This window comes from Gymnoscopelus microlampas, assembly GCF_963454915.1.
Source record: "Gymnoscopelus microlampas genome assembly, chromosome: 13".
NCBI classification, from domain to species: domain Eukaryota; kingdom Metazoa; phylum Chordata; class Actinopteri; order Myctophiformes; family Myctophidae; genus Gymnoscopelus; species Gymnoscopelus microlampas.
Window position 1 is genome coordinate 32826721 of NC_139950.1, and position 21415 is coordinate 32848135.

At 42.1% G+C, this 21415-nt stretch overlaps 1 protein-coding gene across 1 annotated transcript in view; it reads left to right on the forward strand.

Moving 5' to 3' along the window:
- The window catches only part of grid1a (glutamate receptor, ionotropic, delta 1a), a gene marked incomplete at its 5' end in the record, with an annotated part of 373857 nt that overhangs the window by 315306 nt on the left and 37136 nt on the right, over positions 1–21415 (forward strand). Inside the window, 3 exons of the mRNA XM_084075722.1 lie at positions 2579–2752; positions 9058–9219; positions 10404–10523. Of these exons, the coding sequence (XP_083931848.1) occupies positions 2579–2752; positions 9058–9219; positions 10404–10523 (456 nt within the window). The remainder of the gene's footprint in view (positions 1–2578; positions 2753–9057; positions 9220–10403; positions 10524–21415) is intronic.

The following is a 21415-nucleotide window of genomic DNA, read 5'->3' on the forward strand; positions in this document are numbered from 1 at the left end:
ACTCTAGTATTGTAATAACCGTAGAAATATACATGTAAAGAAGTGATATTTCCATTCATAGCAACGTTAGCTTCCGTGTCAAACACGGCAGATGGAGTAATCAATCCATGGAGGCCTCAGTGATGCAGTGATTTGTTCAATATGCTTTGGTTATGGTATCCAATGTAGCAATAATCGTAATCGGATCCCCCTGTAGAGTAGGTGGCTGTGAATATGGAAGTAGGGCCGTTATGGCTTATCTATACTTTTATATCTATGGTAATGAATATCTGTTGCATCCAGACTATCAGACAGGGATAGGCTTTGCACTGTGGGATGTGTAGTGCCATCAAATCAGCGTTGTGTTGTTGTCCTTTATATCATAAATCCCCTGGACCATGGTTAACTTTTAAATCTATCACTGTATACACATGGACAAAGAAAAACACAACTGCTGTTTCTACAGTAGCTTAATGGTCTGTCTTTTCCACAAAAACAAAAAAAACGAATAGGAGGTTGAAAGGGCTGCCTTTGTTCGGCCATATCCCATTGGTCAGTGTCAGGTTATGACACGGAGGTCACCCATGATGATGGTGGACAAGCTCTTGGAATGTGTTGGCACTTGGCACAGGAAGTTATTAGCTTGGACGTGGGGTTGTGGCTCTGTGAACCGTGCGGTATAACGTCGCCTGATTAATGTGCCACAGCCACTCATGAATATTCATGCTTAACAGCTGACTGACTGTCAGGCGTTGGAGAGAAATATGTGGCTAAAAGAGCAGACAGAATCACCAGAGGAGATTTATCTGCACATCTCATGCCGTGGTTTGTTTGTACACACATAAAAGACATTGTGGGAATAGTATAACGTCTTTATCGACCGGGTCTACTGCGTACTATAATTTCACATTCCGCACTCCTTGAAATATGTATTTCCTATGACATTGGGTGATAGGCCTGAGACAAAAGGCTGTCAGGAATGAGTCAAGACATACAGAGAAGATAAAGAGAGCTCAGAGTCACAACATAATGTGAGATAAAGTCAGAGGCCAAGAGAGAGAGAGAGTGAGAGTGAGTGAGAGAGTGTGTTATGGGTGGGGAAGGCAGATATCAGCCCCAGAGAGTTGAGTTGAGAGTTTCACAGCGAGCTTTGTTGTCAGACAGCATGTGACCTCAGTGTTTCCGGGGAGGCCCTCTGTCTGCCTAAGCATTGACCACTGTCCGGCTCCAGAGACCAGCCAGTAGCCTGGTGTCTCATCACTATTGATCTGTACTCCACAGGGCAGACCTCACAGCCACTCAACTCTTACGCTCCCTGCCCCGGGTGGGCTTGTACACGCATGCAGACACAGGCCATGGGTCACAAACGCTCCAACAAATAATATTATGGAAGAGAGTCTTGGGATGCTGTTATGCATTGCTTTCTTTGTTTGTTTTTTTGGTACAATAACATGTCGTGAGGAGCACCTTGTTCGCATTTGGTCTACCTGTATGCCCGATTAATTATGCATGCATTAGTCATTATTATGCCAACTGGAATCAGTTGTCGGCACAGTCTGTTCAAGTCATTCAAAAAAGCATGCGTTGGACAGAAATGATGCAAGAACTAAGCCTTTGTTTGTCCTTATCCAATGTGCATTATGTGTTTACACCTACAAATGAAAGGAAAAACTAAACTGAGTGTGAAGCATGTTTCATCTGGAGGGAAGTATGCTACTTCAAGTTGAGCAGGTTGCTTCTTTGCATTACGGTAGCACACCATCATGCCCCATCAAATAGTTTTGTGAAATCTACTCCTGAAACGCCAGCTGGTGTCATAATCATTTTTTTTAATGCTTTTTATTCATTTATTTTCCTTATCCCAAGTCCCACTCAGGTCAAGAGCTTCTCTATCTCCACGCAATACAGTAACATATCACTGCTGCAATACACTGGAAACTCCTGAATGTCAATTTTAATTTATATCAACACTCAGTGTTTTACTGTGGGGAATGGGACCTCAAATGCACTGTCCTCAAACCCCCCCCCCCCTCTCTCCCTCTTGTCTAACACAGGTGTAGCTGAAAAATATTATGATGGCGGGATTTATTATGCCAGCCTCCTCAATATACAAGGGTACAACATATTAAAACAACTCAAATATAAAAAAAACATAAATAAATAATAATGACTTCTGGAAGTTCAATACAAGTTAAGTTGTGTTACTGATTGAAATGGTGAAGAAAAAGTGCACAACAGCAATGTTTATTAACTTCTTAGAGAGCAGGGATTGGAATGTGTAGTGTGTTTGTAGGTGTGCACGCACCTGCATGCGTATGCGTACACACTGCAAGCACTCCCTCACAACTGCCCACTGTATGTATAAAACAAAAATACTCTTGACAAGTGCCACAATGACAAGTGAGGACTACTCTTGCCTTGACGTCGTGAGTTGATTGCAATCGCTTGGATCTAAATCGGTGTGTGTGTGTGTGTGTGTGTGTGTGTGTGTGTGTGTGTGTGTGTGTGTGTGTGTGTGTGTGTGTGTGTGTGTGTGTGTGTGTGTGTGTGTGTGTGTGTGTGTGTGTGTGTGTGCGCGTGTGTGTGTGTGTGTCCTTAGGAGGTGAGTGATGCAGAGATCATGGAGCTGGTTCACAGCTCTCTGGGGAGGATGACCATCATACGGCAGATCTTCCCTGTGTGGAGGGACAGCAACGTCCGCTGCATGAGAAACAATCACCGCATCCCCTCCCTGCTCTGTGACCCACAGGAGGGCTACCTGCAGTCCCTGGAGGTAAGCTTTCAGTATATACAGTCGTGGCTCTCAAACGTTTGTCATGTGAAGGACCCCGATAATAATATGGATTTGGCAAGATGTGTGTTGTTAAAATCGCTCAAAAATATTCAGGATTTTCAGGATTTTTTGAAAATAGCAGAACTACAAGCTCACAATGCATCACCAATGCAATGTGTTGTGAGCTTGTAGGTCTGCTATTTTCAAATAGCATAACACTAACCCCGATCTTGTCTCTTGGTTTCCTGTCTCTCTGCACTGACCTATCTGGTGGTACTAACCACATATCCTGTCTAACATCTATTGTAGTTTCATTTCAATATGGGAGTAAGTATCTTCTGGAACCTGTGTGAAAAGAGAGTCCAACAAACTCATTCCTGACAGGTTGTAACCCCAGGATTCGGCAGATTTAGGCTCTCCTGGTCTAGCCTAGGCCTATGTGCTAATTGTGCTTATTACTATACTCCATCATACTCTGGTGTTGTGCAGCGAAAATAGATCTATAAGTTCACAACATGACGCTGACGCACCCCGACGTGTTGTGAGCTTGTAGATAAGCAATGTTTTGCTGTGCGAACATCATCGTACGACGAAGTCTACTGTAGATTAGGGTTAAGTGGTTAATTACTATCGTAGGCCACGCATATACTACTGTATATTGTCCTCAAGGTACAAAACATGTACAAACTAGAAAAAGTGCTCCTTGGAGCACAGGTCTCCGCCAGGTCAGGTACGTTATTCTGGCCTCCTGGTGGCGCTATAATAGGCCAATGTGAAAAGGGTGCCATTTATTCTTAGGTCTTTCACGGCAATCAGACACTGCATTCATGATTTGAGGCATTTTGTTCCAAAAAATGGGTTTTGCTAAATTAGACCTGCTGGTGGCGCTATAAAAGGGTGGCATTTCTTCCTCGGCCTAGTGGGAATGTGCGCGTGAAATTTCACGGAAATCGCAAGCTGCGTGCATAGTTTGAGGCTTTTTGTTCAAAACGGACCAATCCTGCAAACTTTGGAAGCCAACCATAGGCAATGAGGATGGAATATGGGAAATCGGACAGATCCGTGTTGATCACATGACTATAGAGATACTGTGTACCGATTTGCATGACGTTTGGATAAAATCTGTAGGAGTAATGTAAACAAATGGGTTTTGCACAAATCGGCCTCCTGGTGGCGCTATAACAGGCCCATGTTAAAAAATTGGGCCAGAGGTTCTGAATTGGTATCCAGGGAGTGTGTGTGCACAGTTTCGGAGCGACCGGGCCAACGGTGCCGGAGATTAGCTGCTAACACACAGACAGGACGGACACACGGACACACGGACACACACACGGACGGACGGAGGTTACCCTCCGTCCGTCCGTCCGTCCGTCCGTGTGTGTCTCTCGCCATGCCTTCGGCCTGGCGGAGACAAAAATACATAATACATGGGTTTCATTATAAAAGTATACGTGAATGATGGATGCACATTGATAAAGCTCTGCCCCAGTGGCAAGGTGGTGTAATGTGGGTACACAAGTAGAATGTGTTATGGGTGGGACAAGCACCATATGTCATCCATGTTCTTACAGCCAACAAGAGGGACACTTGTCATCCTTGGCTGTCTATGTGGCAGAGGCGAAGAACAAATGTGCTGTGGTGCTCTTTAATTCAGTGTGACATAACAGTAATCGCCATAAGGGGTTAAGGCTACAGGCCCCGCTTGGACATCCACGTCATAATAAAAATGAGATATCTGCTCCCACGGACCCAAGAGACACAAGCATCTGCCAAGTGACACATGAATACAAATATGAAGTATGTATGCTATTGAATATGGATGAAATAGTAATAGAAATAATTATGATTACATTTCATGTCCATGAATATAAATGACTTGAATTTAGTGTGACTGGAGAAGAAGGAATAGATCAAACCAGACTTGAATATATACTTGAATTAACCCCAGTACAGTGGAACAGAATCCAAAGTCTTTATGAAATATGTATTTACACACACACAAACACCCACGCACGCACGCATGCACGCATGCACGCAGTGGCAATTAGCGTACACACCACAGTGGCGAATGCATGATCTCCAGGTGGAGATAGATATCACAAGAAGCTATCCTGCAGGACATGTATTGAGATTACGCCATCTGATCTCTCTACGGAGGCTTTGCCCATCCCAAGGTGAAGTCATCACAACAGCAAAGGTTAGAGAGGAGGACATGCCCTGTGGCACTGTCAGAGCATCATTATCGCTTAGGCAAGGTGTCTTCCTCTTCTCCTGGCCAGTCTTTGTTAACTTGCCAGTCCCTGCCAGTCCTCACTATGTAGGACAGTAACCTGAGAGTAACCTCTTACATGTCCTGGAGATGTTCCGTTGATCCAGTGTGATGTGTAGCTCCTCTGAAATACTCAAATTCTATTTCATCCATAGTCGGGACAGATGGCGAAACCATGTGGCGTGTGCACCCAGTGATCTCAATAATTCATATGAAAGTGGGTTAACTACCGGCTAATGCCAGTTAAAGTAGTCATCAGAGTAATGAGGACACAAAAGATAGAGTGCTTTCCTTTACTAATGCCTCTCTCAGAAGCACCAAAATGCTGTATAATCTTAGAAAACCCAGAGTTAGCGACGTTATTTCACACTGGGACTGTCAGCCACTTCTGTGTATGATTTTCTGATGGCTGAGCATCTTTCCACTCAAAAGTTTTGATCAAATTCTACACTTGACCTAACTTGAATGTCTGGAACAGCAACTAACGCAAGCTTCCTCAATTGATGATTTGATGATTAGATATTAGCCCGATCAGAAATCTGAGCTGGAAGATGATGTGGCACCAAAGGGACTAGCCATCTGGAAAAGTGTCTACTTGTTGGTAAATACTCTATGAGAATCTCCTCAAATTTAGGAGCGCGCTGGTGATAATGTCATTGTCATAGAGTGCTCTGATATCAATTGGACAGAGCAGCCAGTTGTACAGTATGCCTTCTGAGTGCTCCCAGAGCACAACGCTTGGAACGGCAACGCTCAGAGCACTCTGAATTTTTTTTGAAAGACCAGAGATCGTAGCCTGGAAATCAGACAAATCTTCCAGAGCTAAAACAAAATAAACTCGAAAATGTGCTCCTCGGAGCACAAGTCTCCGCCAGCAGACTTGTGTTGGGAATGTTCTAATTCTTATGTTCTAATTCTTACAAAAAATAGAACATGTTACTGTGTCATAGTAACATGACACAAGTGTCCTATCCGTCTGTATAAGTGTCCTATCCGTACTGTCTGTATAAGTGTCCTATCCGTCCTGTCTGTATAAGTGTCCTATCCGTCCTGTCTGTATAAGTGTCCTATCCGTCCTGTCTGTATAAGTGTCCTATCCGTCCTGTCTATGTAAGTGTCCTATCCGTCCTGTCTGTGTAAGTGTCCTATCTGTCCTGTCTGTGTAAGTGTCCTATCCAATTGTTACAGTATCTGCCATTTCTCAGCCATTTCGTGATTATTCCTGTCTTACCTCACTTTGAAAGAGGCTAAGACTCTTTCAAAGTGACACATGTATTTATAGGCCGCTATACGTCACTAGCCAATCAGATCACACTATTTCACCGTATTGTCACGTGTCACGTGAGGCTTGACCAATGTTAGCTTGGCCGAGGGGGGGGGGGGCGGAAAGTGAAAACAGTGTCTCCTGGCGGAGACAAAAATCACACCCAGTGTGAAGTGGGCGGTGTGTGGTCATCACAACATGACTCACTTTGAAAAAAGGATAAATGACTTTTTTTAAAGTCCATACTGCTATTCATAGGGCTGCACATGTGTCATGTGTTTCGCTAGCCAATCACAGTCCTGAATTTGCAAAGTCAGCCAATCACATTACAGTTAGTGGTGATGACACTAGCTGTAATGTGATTGGCTGACTTTGCAAAAGTATCGATTTGCATTAACAATGGAAGGGTTAGGGGGTATACAAATCTTTTGGTCGGTGTCCAAAACTCACTTATAGGGGGCGGCTACACCGCCCCAAAAATATTAGCTGAGGCTACAGAGAGAGATCCTGAGTTGCACGCTGACGGGCTCTATAACCATTCAGCTATGGCCTCCCCAAATGCAGCTCAGCTCTCATGCACACACGCACAGAAAGAGTCTCTGTCATGACTCATGACATGTTGTTTTATGTGCTATTATTGTATCTCCACCACTCCGTCCGTCCGTCATTTTTCTACTAGCTTTTTTCTACTACTGCTGATTTTGTCCAAACCTCATGCAATTTGGTACACATTTACTTTGTAGGTGGGTAGATATACTGGCATTCCTGAGGAGCAGCGATTGTGTGTTCTTTGTGACCTGGGAGTTGTGGAGGATGAGGTTCATTTTGTTTTTCACTGTCCACTGTACAATGATGTACGAAATTCTTTATTTGAAAAAATGCAGGATAAGAATCCAGATTTGTTTTGAATGTCTGAATGTTATATGGTAAGCTGGCTGTTCAATAAGGAAGTTTTTGTTTTAGGAAAATTCATAGAGAAAGCATGGCAGTTGAGATGGAGGACGATGTACCCGTAACCCACAACTTGGACAATCAAAATGTTTATGTATTCTGTTTGTGTTGTATCTTGGTGTATGTACATTGTGTGAGTGTCTTATAAGCCCGTGCGGGCTGGACATCATGTGGTGCAGGACACTATAATAAAAATCTATCTATCTGTAGTCATGTGATCAAGACATAATAGTGAGATTTCTCATATTCCATTCCGCCACAAATCATGAACGCAGCCCCTGATTGCCGTGAAACTTTGGACTCTCACTCACAGTAGGCCAAGGAAGAACCTCCACCCCAACTTTTTCAAATCGGCCTCATGGTGGCGCTACACTAGCCCACTTCACACTTTTCTAGTTTGGATCTTATTAATATGTGGAGACAACTACTACTTAAGGCTTGGCAAGCAGGTGATTGTTGTATTCCTCAAATTATCGTTATAGGGATACTGATCTTTTCAATTGTGCTTCCATGTCTTGCTAATCAACATTCCAAACAGTTACACAGGATGTGGTCCTTGCTAACTTTCCTGCCACACGATTGGCTGATTGTAACTCTGATTTGACAACGATTTACTGCATGTAATTTGTCTATCCACGCATGGAAATAATTTATAGAACATTTTCATATCGAGGCAAAAACATTTTATTAATTTGTCGCCAAACCACTATAATTAAATCCAAGTCAACATGACTATGCAGGTGGCAATGCACATGATCACCATGCTAATGGGAGAACGGCTGAGGAGAGAGTTGAACTGAGGACGATTTTGAAGGGGTTTTATATGAGTGAAAGATCGTGAGATGACTCTCACAATAGCAATCATCTTTCTGTCTCATCACTGTAAATGTTGTTTACCCTATCATTATCTTTGCCTTTGCTGGAGATGGAAAGTTCTGTCGTAACCTTACATGGTGTATGGCAGTGTCTGCTGTGAGATGCACAAATCTATGGTCACACAAATAAAAAATTCAAAAGGTTATGGGTTATCTCTTTGAGGCTTAAAGGTGTGGCTTTGTTATCAAAACAGCCAAGGTTTGGTTATGTTGTATAGCGAGTACGGTAGGTGTTTCTTTCTGTAATGTATGTGTGTGTGTGTGTGTGTGTGTGTGTGTGTGTGTGTGTCCAAAACGCGGCTGCTCGCCTCTTAACAGGGGCAAGGAAATATGATCACATCTCCCCTATTCTTGCCTCCCTACACTGGCTCCCTGTTCGTTACAGGATTCAGTTTAAGACTTTAATGTTTGTCTTTAAGTCTTTAAATGGGCTGGCACCATTATACATTTCGGAACTTCTACCTCCCAATAATGGTACAAGGGTCTTGAGGTATACTGACCAGTCACTCCTTAAGGTCCCAGCAACAAAGTTGAAAACACGGGGAGATAGATCATTTTCCTCCATAGCGCCTACACTGTGGAACAAGCTGCCACCCCATGTTAGAGTGTCTCAAACCCTGCCTGTGTTTAAATCACGTTTGAAAACTCACTTGTTCTCCTTGCCATTTGAAAATTCAGATTGAGAAGCTGCTGCTTCCCCCAAGCATTGTGTCTATCGTTGTCTTGTTCATTGTGTGTGTTTTCTCTTGTTTATTTTTAGTATTTTACTGAGTGTACAGCACTTTGGTTCAACACTGTTGTTTTTAAATGTGCTCTATAAATAAAGTGGATTGGATTGGATTGTGTGTGTACACAATAAACTACGACTGGGAGAGAAATCTGCTTTCCATCTAAAACTTTATAATCTCTCTGTAATCCTTCACACCTGTCCTTGTCACGCTGCCAGGTGTCCAACCTTTACCTGTACGACAGCGTTCTGATGCTGGCCAACGCCTTCTACAGGAAGCTAGAGGACAGGAAGTGGCACAGCATGGCCAGCCTCAACTGCATGAGGAAGTCCACCAAGCCATGGAATGGAGGATGGTCCATGTTAGACACCATACAAAAGGTATTATATCTGTCTGTCAGTCTGTCCCATGCTGCATCTGCAGGAGATACAAATCATGTTTTTAGACTTAGCTGCAGGACAGTTTATAATCTTCTTTGACAATGGCACAGCAATATTTGTAGTCGGCCGTGATGTCAGATTATTGGCTCACAGTGCGTTGTCTTCATAGATTTCTTATTGAAATTCTCACATCATTGCTATGGTTTTTGTTTTATAGCCACCTCATTCATCTTAAAATCTGTGAGTCATGCCGTTTGAGTGATTAACAAAGTAGTTTTATTAAAATGTGTAAAAGAGAGAGCAGAACATAGCAAAAGGACACACTGTCACCACACTCCGCCTCACCCTTTATTCAAAATGTCATTTCCATAGACTGAATAGGACACAAGGTTGACTCCAAGCCGCACCCACATGCTGTTATACCCTTTCTGTCCTCAAGTGTGTTGTCAGATGAAGCAGAAGTGACATTCACATAACACTTAAATTACAGTATGTTTACAATTGCTTGTTTATTATTTTCTTAATGCTTCATATTAAATTTGGATAAGTTATGGAAAGAACAATAAGAATAGGCATAGAATGTAATTTCATTGTACCAAGTTTATAGGTCTATTTTCCTTTGTCAACATGCATATATACTGCACACAGTAAAATCCTGAGTGTTCATTTAATTTATTTTACTGGTTTGTTTGGTTCTATTTATACACTCTCAGAGTTAAATGAGCACTGAAGATTTTACTGTGTATGCGCAGAAAACAAATACACGTGCACACACACTCCACACACATAACGTCACTGTCGGGTGGAAACCTCGTTTCTCCATATTTCAAATGCTTTTTTTTGCTTTTTGCTTTTTATTAAAGCTATTGAGCTATGAGCTATTTTTGAACATTTTTGGAATTGAAACTTGAAAATACTTAAGTGTGTCTGTGGGTTTTAAAAATATTGAACCACTGAAAAGTACTTGTGACTAAAACTACATTGGATCCATTGGAACACAAGTAATTGATTTCCCATTCCCTGAAAAGTAACGCTTTTGGTCATACGAGGTTTCTGGCCGACAGAAACGATATATGCTCACACTGACAAATGCACACAGAGACAAGCACAGAACACAGCAGCCTGTCTAATCCTTGTCCTGGCCCATGGCGGTTCAATGACTGTTCTGCATGCTGTTGCCATAGGGACGGATCAGCGGCCTGACAGGGATGATGGACTTCCGCACAGAGGGATCCAATTCCCATGTTCAGTTTGAGATCCTCGGGACCAGCTACAGCGAGACCTTCGGGAAGGATGTGAAACGGGTCAGTACGCAGACTGCAGCCGGCTGAAGTTTCAGCCCATATTTCCTTGCATGAAAAGACCGCTGCAAAAATGTGTGGAGTACAGTACATCGCGGCTTTTCCTGTGACAGGGCTTCCCTAAGTTGCCTAATCTAATTTGCTCATGGGTGCTGTGCCTCTGGCTGCATGTGTCTCCTTTCAAGCAGTCATCATTCAGGCCAATAACAGTCAAAGAAATCGGGACATAATGACACACTGGTGGTTATTCTGCCAGAAGTGAAAGCAAGTGCACAGCAGTGATAATAATTTCATCGCAATTGAGCATTCGTTTATTTCCTCTCTATTCCTTGCACTTCCAGCTGATTACCCAAAGTGAGACACCAGAGCAGCACCAAAGGTTTTTGTTAAAATGTTAAAGGTCCATATTATGATGATAGTAATCATCATTGATATAGAGTGTTTGTCCGGTAATAGGGGTCTCCCCATCTCTCCAGCTCTTTATTAAACAGAAAACACATTTTCAGGTTGGTCACCAAATCCATCCAATGAGGAGCTTCAATTTTATAATGTTCCAGTCCCAATATTGTCTGCTCATTGTTTTGTTTCATGATTTCCAATTTCACTTTCCAATTTCCACTTTCATGTTGTATCCTGTATGAATTGTCTCTCCTGATTGGATGAATTTGATATCCCGAACTGAAAATGTTAACTCTACAGCAACGATTACTATCATAATATAGAGTTACACCACCTTTTTGTCTGCACTTTTATTGCATGGGTAACTGAGTGAGGTTTCAACAAGCTTCTTCCTCAGAGTCAAGCTTAACTCTGAGTCAGTCATGCCTACAATAAACATGCAGACTTAATGAGTACTCTACTCTTACTTCTTTTGTGTTATCTGTTTGATATTCACAGGTAAAAAGTTTTTACTTATGTAGGCTACTGTCCTTTGCTGTTGAGCACCTAAAGCCCTTTCATTCAAAGATGGCTGAAGTGCGTCTTTATCTGAGAGCTTGCTTCTGAACTGTGTGGAGCGGAATTGGGTCAAAAATTATGGTATTTGCAAAAAAAAGAAAGTTTAAATTAACACATTTGAGCATGTGTTGCCTGACGGGTGATGCAATGAGATACAATGAGAACCAGAAAGTTTTGACTGCATTGTGCACTCTGCAATTCTCTCTAAATTCTCAGTTCTCTTGATATAGTAGTCACCCCACCTATCTGCTGTTCCACATAGATTAACCACATGAACCCTAGCGTCTCTATTCTGGAGCTGCAGAAATATGCGAACATTCTGTGAAAATACAGTGCAGTGTTCACACTGCATCGTAATGCAACACGTTGTGAGCTTGTAGAATGGCTATTTTTGCTATTAACATACAACAAAGTATATACTGTAGGGTTTAGGTTGTTATAACTACCACTGTGTATTTTTTGTAAGTCTGGTGCTTCCACAGTGGCAGACCAGAACCCAGGTTGGCTAGCAACTGCTTCAAATGACACCTAGACAACTCATTAGACAGTTCTACAGCAGTATGAGTAGTTGAAGTAAGCCTGTCTGACCTTTTACTGTGCCAGCCTACAGCAAAATTAATACAGAACCGCAATACTATATGTTGGCATTTCATGCTCTAGAGAACATGTAACAGAGATACACTAGGAAGGCCTCCGAAGGTCTGTCTATCATTATTTGCATATAGCTGATATGCAACACTTTACAGTAGCTACTGTAGGGATTTCTGATACTTGTTGGCAGGATTTTTGTCAGGGATGTGTCAGGAGGGAGGGTGCCCTCTACTGGTGTTATTGGGCTAGGAGATGGGTGTGTTTTACTAGTTTGTACATGTTGTCTTCCATTTTGCGATTCCACCACTGTGCTTCTTGGCTCACAAAAAACATGCATCAGTAATGAAACAACACACAACAACATACTGATCAGCTCACTCCCGTATGGCATTGGCAAGAAACTCATGTAACATTGTGAAAACATTATTTTACATTACATCATACAGTATTGTAAAATGTATTTGATGGAAAGTTTTTAGAACTAGTCTTTTCATGCTGTCATCTAGGATAGAAGCATTTGCATAATCATTGTGCGGTACAATTACAGCCTGTCAGCTTTTATTATGGGTTGTTTCAGTGTATGCAAGAAGATAATACCCACTAGACTAGTGCAATGACTGTAGTTAGAGGATGGGTTGTACTTTCAGAACAGAGCAGTCTATATGTCTCTTTTTTGCCTTAAGCAGAGCAAGCGGTGTGACATAAGCGGTGATTCAACGTGAATTCTTTGAGGGAAGCTTTTGGAAATCGCTCCCTGGTAGCTGTTGCAGTCTCCATGTGTCATTGTCTTTAAGTGAGAGATTGAGAGCTTTGTTTGTGCACTCCCAGCCGTAGTTTGTTTGTTGCTGTTGGTGTCCCGATTCAGTCAGGGACCTAGTGTAGAAATTAAGAGGAATTGAGTTTCCTGGCAATCTATGTGGAGCAGGGCTGACCAGAAGCGGTAATGAAGATTTAATCACCACTCAGCCTAACTGGAATCATGAAGCCAATTCATCATAATGTGCCATTAACATTAGCTGGAAAAAGACACATGCACACACACTAGGCACAGGCACGTGTGTGCATGCACGGGCATGAGTAAGGATGCAACCACAAACAAACATGCACGTATTATGATTCTATGCACATACACAATTGGATGAAGAAACACTGTAAACGGATTTATAGTCGCATAACACAAATGTATACATGCATCGGAGCAGCGCATTATTTCTAAATGCGTATAGTTTAGAGGTTATATAGAGACTTGAGCTTATGCACAACACATGCTGCTTGCTTTGGCCCTCAGCTACTGAGAATCATGTCTAAAACTCCCAAGTGCTCAGCCAGGCACACAAGGAACAGAGGGCGGGGTACGCGCCAATGTGCGGGTTCTCTCGTATTTCCAAATCATTAGAGGCAAAAGGGGACAGCAAGGCCAGTTAATGTGATGCCAAATGCATTCAGGGCTGCTGTTCATTACCAGGCGTGGCTATCTGTTTGTCTGCTCACCACACGCCATGGCCATTTACTGGGGGAAAATAGACACAAATACAAGTACCTCGCTTCCATGTTCTCCCTGTAATAGGATGTCCATATATTTCCCTGCTCCCCGCATTGTGAGCAGCTGATATAATTTAGTTGCGCAACATGACTCATCATAAAGAAGGCCACCCCATTACACGGTTTCCTCCCCAATACAATGCCATGTAGCTTCACATAGATCTGTTGAGTGGTCTAAGTATGTTAGGTAAGATCTTCAACCCCTGTGCCAAACTCGGTTTCATTTGTGATTTCTTTTCCTATCCTCCCAGCTCGTCTGCCGCCCCCTACACCCGCTCCATTTCCTAATCCTCTTGACACCTCTCCTCACCTCCTCCGCTCATCTCTCCGCTCCTTTCTCCCCTTTACATCCGCCAGCCCTCCTAGTTTAGTCCCTCTCCATCATCGTTTATATGCATTCAGTCCATTTTCTGCCAGGCCTGATGGCTCTCAGATGAGGCGTCCTTTTGGTTAGAAACTATAATGAAGACTGAAATACTATTTCCTGGGCGGCTACTGTGAGTTTTCTCCACCGAGCACTGCTGCAGAGTGATCGATGTTGTTGTTGTTGTTGTTGTTGTTGTTAAAAAAGGCCTCCTAGTTTGCTCATATTGATGTGCCAGCTCGTCTCAGAGCCACAGACATCGCTAATGACTTATACAAAGATCTTCGGGTGGGAGAAAAGTCTTATCATTTGAATGTGAATCCTGCCTCCCCCTCACCCATCATAGACATCCTGCCAAGTGTGCAGGACATGATAAAATGGCCTACATTATTGAAAGCACCACGGTGTTATTTGATTAGAACTTAATTGAGCAGAGTTGAGAACATTTGTTAAAAGTCCTGGAGGAAGTGCATTTGCATAATGCAGTATTATAATTTGGCTACATGGCAATTCCATTATATGTTTCACTGTAATTGTAATTGTGTTTGATGATAAAACCAGAAACAAAGAGCGCTGCTGTCCTTTTCAGAGCCGTATCAGTCAGGGATGAGCCAGTGGTCTATTATAAAGCTTTTTTTCCCTTGCAATGTATGCATTCACCCTTTTAAACACAGTACGAGACAGTCATGCAAGGCACCAACCGGCTTGTCAGGAGCAGTTAGGGGTTCCCTATCTGTCTTGCTCAAGGACACAGTGATAGGAGTGTTAATGGAACGGGAACCTCAACATTTTCATTCCCAGACAACCACTCTACCTGCCAGAGATAAATACATATCTATTGTTGTCAAGAGCCAAACTTCCATTCACATTCAATGTGGAAAATTGCATTATGCACGTGACCTTCAAAAGCATGCAAAGGTGATGCATTTTAGCAGGTTTTAGACAGCTGTATACCACAGCAAAGACGAACTCAGCCCAGCGCACTGTAAGCCGACATTATGTTATCCCATTCAATCCGGGAACGCATCTGTGTCATTTTTTATGTCTTTGGCTATTCAAAAATAGCAGATATACAAGCTTGTAGATCTATCTGCTATTTTTGAAAAACTCAAATTTTTGATTCTGGGGGGTCCCTGAAACAGTTAAAAATGTTCGCTTTAAAACAAATATATATATATTCAAAGATTTGTAAAAAAAAAAATCACTGTTTTTCAAAAAAAAATGCAGATCTACAAGCTCATATTGTGGCACTCGGTGCCGCGCTATGAGCTTGTATATCTGCTATTTTTGAATAACCAAATAAATCTTAAAATGACACAGATGCATTCCTGGTCTTAATGGATTAAAGATTAGGCTGTCTGTGCAGTGATGGAGGATTTTCCTCAACTGTCGTCATTCACTTACAGATGTGTTAATTGTGATTGCTGCCAATTACACTGGTTAATCTATTTTAAAATTGCTTAAGAACCCCACAGCTAATAGGGTCAGGAGATGCATAATGAGGATCATGGATTTCATGAAATTATTATTATTTATTTTTTCTTTTTCCCCCAGCAAAAAATGTGTGAAAATTATAAACCCAAAGCTACAGTATAAGTGAATATCAGAGTTTGCATACAGTGTTAATAACACTTTAAAGTGGCTTCATTGTCAAAGACCAGGAGAGAATAATACAATGTTAGTTTTAGCTTATATAGAAAATGAAATCTGTCCCAGCATCCACAGATATCACACAGTAAACTCCTCAATGTTAATTCAACTCTGAGGGGGGGGATTACATGCTAAATTTTCTCATTGCTTTTTCTGAACCATCCTCTGTGGGCCTTGTAAATGCAAGTAATTGTGCATAAAGAATATTCCACTCTTGTGGAATAATTGTCTACTGATATATGGGGTGAATAATCGTGAAGTGGGACAATTTAAGCTTTGTCATTTGTAGTTTTGCATGTACGTACATTCTGAAAATATAAATTATTCCTGGGGCACTCAAAAGAAGATAATATGTGTAACAATTTAGAGTAACTCACATGAAGTACAGAGACTACTATAGTATGTAAAAGTGTCCCACTTTACTTAATATGTAAAGCTGCACTGGTAAGATGTAAATAGAAGTGGATAAAGACAGAGAGGAGAGGAGAAAAGGTATGTAATATAAAGACTAAATGTTTTGCTGGATAGTTGTCTTATCAGTATCTCCTTTTTTTTAAAGATTATACATAGCAGAGGAATACAATCTGTCTCCCTCCATATCTTGTTCCTCTCCAGGTTGTCATTTATCTTCTTTCAGTGCGTTCCCTTCTCTTCACATGTTAGCTTTTTTGGTCTCTGTACCTTCCCTTGTCTTGACATTTCTGTCTGTCTGTCTGTCTGTCTGTCTGTCTGTCCCTTTGTCCCTGAGCGTGACAGTAGAGCTGCATGTTGTTGCTATGGGAGTGACAGACAGGCGTTATGTCAGTCTGCCTGGATCATCTCGGGTGCATCAGGGCAGATAAGCTTTCACTTGTTTTTACTCATTCAAACGGAAAGCTGGTTTATCGCTGTGCTCCAGGTGGGATGAGATAAGGGTGCCAGCTCCGCATCCTTCCGGGATTCAGGTGGTCATGTAAAAAAAATGAACTGAGCAAGACATCTTGCCACGTGCAACGTGCATGCTTGCTCTGTGCAGATCGATGCAGAAAAACTCCATTGCTCACATGCATCCAGGGAGGTACTTACCGTACAAACATTGACACACATCAATACAATAACATTCAATCTGATATTGGTGATAATGGAAACCTCGGGACATCTGATGCTGACCAACCTGCAGTCCACCACCGATCTCCTCCTTGACCCTCAACAGTACTGACTCTTAAAGTGAGCTCCGGGGACCCCCAGGGGTTCTTGAGGAGGTTCCAGGGCGTCCCCTATTTTACTTTTTGGTTGTTGAAAATAGCCTACAAGCTCGCAACGTGTCACTTGTGAGCTTGTAGATCTGCGCTTTTCGAAAGTTGACAAATCTTGACAAAATATGTTCTCTCAAGGGGGATCCTTGGCACACAAATCTTGACATGGCACAAATTCTTGACGTGAACATTTTTGAGAACCACCACTGCTCTACAGTTTCCTTACAAAGCAAACTGCTCAGTCTTGGATGCAGAGAACTTCACCACATTCTCCAACTTTGACAGGATCTTGTTTGTGGATTTCATCCCTGCCTTCAGCACCACTTTTCCTGAGTTACTCCACAGCAAGATAACCCTGCTAGCTGTAACCTCCAGCACCTGTCAATATATCACTAGCTTCCTGACAGGCAGGAGGCTGGGGCCCTCATATGTCTGACCCCATGTCTATCAGCCCCCAGGGCATGTGTTCTCTCTCCCCTCACTCTACTGTACAATGTTCAATGGTTCTCAAACACTTTCATGTCAAGGACCACCAAATTGATATGTATTTGGCCATGTCCCCCCATTTCAAAAGATCTTGTGCCAGGGACACACATAGGCCAGCCAGTAGTCACAAGCTTATAGATTGGCTATTTATGAATAGCCGGAAAATAAAATAGGGTTTACAACTGTTCATGATTTTGCTGGGGACCCCCTGGAACCCCCTGAAGGACCCCTGGGGAGAAACAGTGCTCTACATGGATGACTACACCTCCAGAGAGACACTCACCATAATCTGAAGATCGTTGCTGTCGGGTGGAAACCTCATACTGTGTGTCCAAAACTGTAACTTTTCAGGATTCAAATAAAAAAATACCAAACAAATTGCTGAAGCTCAAAAACAGGTCACGATGCCACGTGTTGTGAACTTGTAGATCGCCTATTTTTGCAACTTTTCTGTGACACTGTAGGGTGAAAAAGTAGGGCAGGCATTAATTTATGAAAAAACATAAATAGTTGAAATATGGAGATACAAGGTTTCTGCCTGACAGCAACAAAATTACAGAACTGTACAACGTGTGTGACCTTCCACCGAAGAGAGGTGGAACATTTTGTAGCATGGTATGCTCATAACCACCTTGAGCTCATCAGTAACAAGACAGAGAAAATGATGATTGATATCATCCCTCTGTCTGCCCTCTGCCCCCCCCCCCCCCCCCCCCCCTTTGGAAATGGTCAAGCTGGTCTGTGGTGGATTCAGTCACATTTCTAGGGATCACCACCAGCTCCCTGAAGTGAGACAAAAACATCACCTCTATCTAGGGCTGGGTGAAATTACTTCAAATCAATATCACGGTTATTTCAAACTTTTGCCTCCATTACAATTAATGAATGATTATTAGAGCGGAACGAAAGAAAAATAGCGAGCTTGTGAGCTATTTTCATAATTTTTATAATCCACCATTGTAAATATAATTATGTTAAAGGGATAAGTGGTTAATCAGTATAGCAATCTACAGTATATAGTAAAAAAAAAATACGTCTCTGTTATTCGATTAACCTTAATGAGCAAGATTAAGTCAGTCATTGCTTTTCAATATCAGTTTGGATATATTTTGGGTTAATTGGCCAGCCCTACCTCTATCATCTGTAAAGCCCAACAGAAATGCTCAGCACCCCCTTGCCCATTCTGGTGAACTTCTACTCAGCCATCACGAAGAGTATTCTGATCTCCTTCCTCACTGTCTGGTTCCCTCTTCACTCTCCAAGACCAGGTAGCAACATGTAGTCAGCTCTGCACAGAAACCCGTTGTCTGCTCCCGGCAATCAATGACCTTGCATGACCAGGGCAAAGAAGAAGACCTGGCGAGATCCCGACTGACCACACCAACACACACACACACACACACACACACACACACACACACACACACACACACACACACGTGCGCGCGTTTGTATTTTAATATTCTTACGATTTCTTAAATTGTTTAACTAAAGCTCAAATTTGCAGATCTACAACTTGATAACTATTTTTGGTGTGCCACCGCGTGCAACTACAACAGGAATAACTTTAACACCAACCACTGACCCCACAATCCCTAATTCTCAGCCTATAACCCCAACCTGAATCTTTTCTTTTCTTTTTTCCATAAAACAACAATTTTTCAAACAGATATCGTATGGACCAGGAAAATTGTCCACAAATTACTAATTTGACTATAGGCCTACTTGTGGGATCATTTGGCCTTCACAAGTACAGTAATACACCACACACACACACACACACACACACACACACACACACACACACACACACACACAGAGTCAGCGAGTCGGATCCATAGGAGTCAATAGTTGTCACATTGGCCATGAGATGTAAACAACTGCCAGATGGAAGTGGCAGGAAACTGGAGACGAAACCATGGATTTGCTTCCTTAATGAGGCAGCATAGATCGCCCCACTTCTTAGGTGGTACAGTAATTGAGACCATTGTTTGGGTACAAATGCAGGACTGTTTGATTCCATCCCTTTAGCGTGTAAGAGTCAGAGTCCTATTACAGATAATTGACATCCTATTGCAGGGACTACTTGTTTGTATTAGCTTGTAAAATTTACTCTAAAGGTTTTGAACCCCATTGAGGCACACAAATGGATCCACATGCATGGCATGAGCATACCATTGAAAACTTTAAGCAAAAATATGAAAAGATCCTCCTATAATTTGCCAATGCTCTGTAGTGGTAGGTAGGTAGGTAGGTAGGGTGGTGAGACCATCGCCATGGTTACGGGGCTGCCCAGCTGTGGGATGGCCCCGCAAGCTATGGGACGAACTGCCTCCCGGGTTGCCAGTTCATGTGCGCATATCCCCCCACGGATGCGTCGACCGGGTTGGACTAGTAATAATAAATCCAGTGAGGAAAAAACATTCCTGTATTGGAGGAATGGTAATGGTAAAAAAAAGAAAAAATAATCAATATGTCATCCAGGTATTTCTTAGCACCTCTTCAGAAACGTTTTCTCAGGCGAACTGTCGAATCAATAGAAATCTCTGTTTTCACGTTTTTGTTCTGTGAAAGGAAGAGGAGAGAAGACAAGAGGTGCTTTTACCCCCTGCATGCTAATCACTGTCTCTGGCAGGCAGAAATAATGAAATAGAACATACTACCTTTGCTGCCTTGTTGTTGTTGCCTGTGTTCCAATGGATAGTTATTATTCATTCACAAGCTCTTGTTAATACTTTTCATTGGTTAAATATTTATAAAACCCACAGACTGACTTAACGACTTACTGTAACAACCTGGTGTTCCTGTCATTGTAGGCGAAAATCCGAATTCTTCGGAATTGTTCAAAAATGGTGAAAATGACATAGTATAAAATATTGCTTTCATTTATGAAAAGTAAAACAAAAAAAGTTCCAATATGGAGATACAAGTGTGCGTTTCTGCTCAACCACAACGATATTTTCTGTTATCGGGCAGCCTTTGAGAGCTGATGTAAACACTTCAAAGTTCAAGTGCAAGGTTTCTTTATTGTTACATCTTGTGTACAGGCACATAAGAGTTTTTTTTTTTTTTTTCTGGTTTCTCAGACATTGTACAATAGCAGCATTAATAATACTAATAGTAATAGTACAAAAAACATATTGTCCTAGTAGTGCTTAAGGTGCTTGAAGGTGCTACTTGCACGGTTCTTACTCCTATTGTAGACATCTATTATAAACATGAGTTAATAAGAGATGAGTGAGCGTAAAACCTCCTCTACAAGCTTTCTCTAAAACCTTCTTTATACAACTTCTCTACAAGGGACAGATGCAAAGACATTCGTGTCGGACACGTGGTCACATTTCAGTGGTGTTGCGATGAGTGATGAGTGTGTAATGCAGAGCTCCCACTAAAGTACTGCCACTTTGTCATTGCCTTTGCTTTGTCTTCCTGCAGTATGTACTTTACATTAAGGAAATTGGCTTTGCTGGAGGTATAGTCTGACAGTAGCTACAGTAGACTGTTTTGATATCTAATGTCTGGGCCACAGCTATATTGGAAAGTAGTTAAGGTCAATGTATTCTTTCCGTGACAAATGTCGAACTACACGTCACACTGCGTCTCACAACGTTCTGAGCATTCATACTGGCTTCAACTCGCAGACAGCGTTGGCACAACATGTAAAGTGGAAGTGAATGGTTATAATGGAGCCTACTTCATCTTCCCAATCAATCAGAGTAAGCAACATTTTCTGAAGGAGTCTGCGGCCATTCATTATTCCAGAGGTAGGCCGACTGTACTGTACGTGACACCTCTGCGATCCACATTATTATTTATTTTTCATTTTCATAGTACCTTTGTCGTGTGACACATCATTCGACACTTAGCATAACTTAACCGTAAGACAGAAAGAGGATTAATGTGTGACAGACATGTGAATTGACCAACCACAGACCTCCTCAGTCCAACCATGCGGACCAACCACAGACTACCGCTATAGCCCAGCCAGAGGCTTACGTGGGTTTTTCTATTCTTCTCTAAGTGAGATTAGTGGAGATGTAGTGTGTGTCTGACCCTGTCAGTTCTCTGCG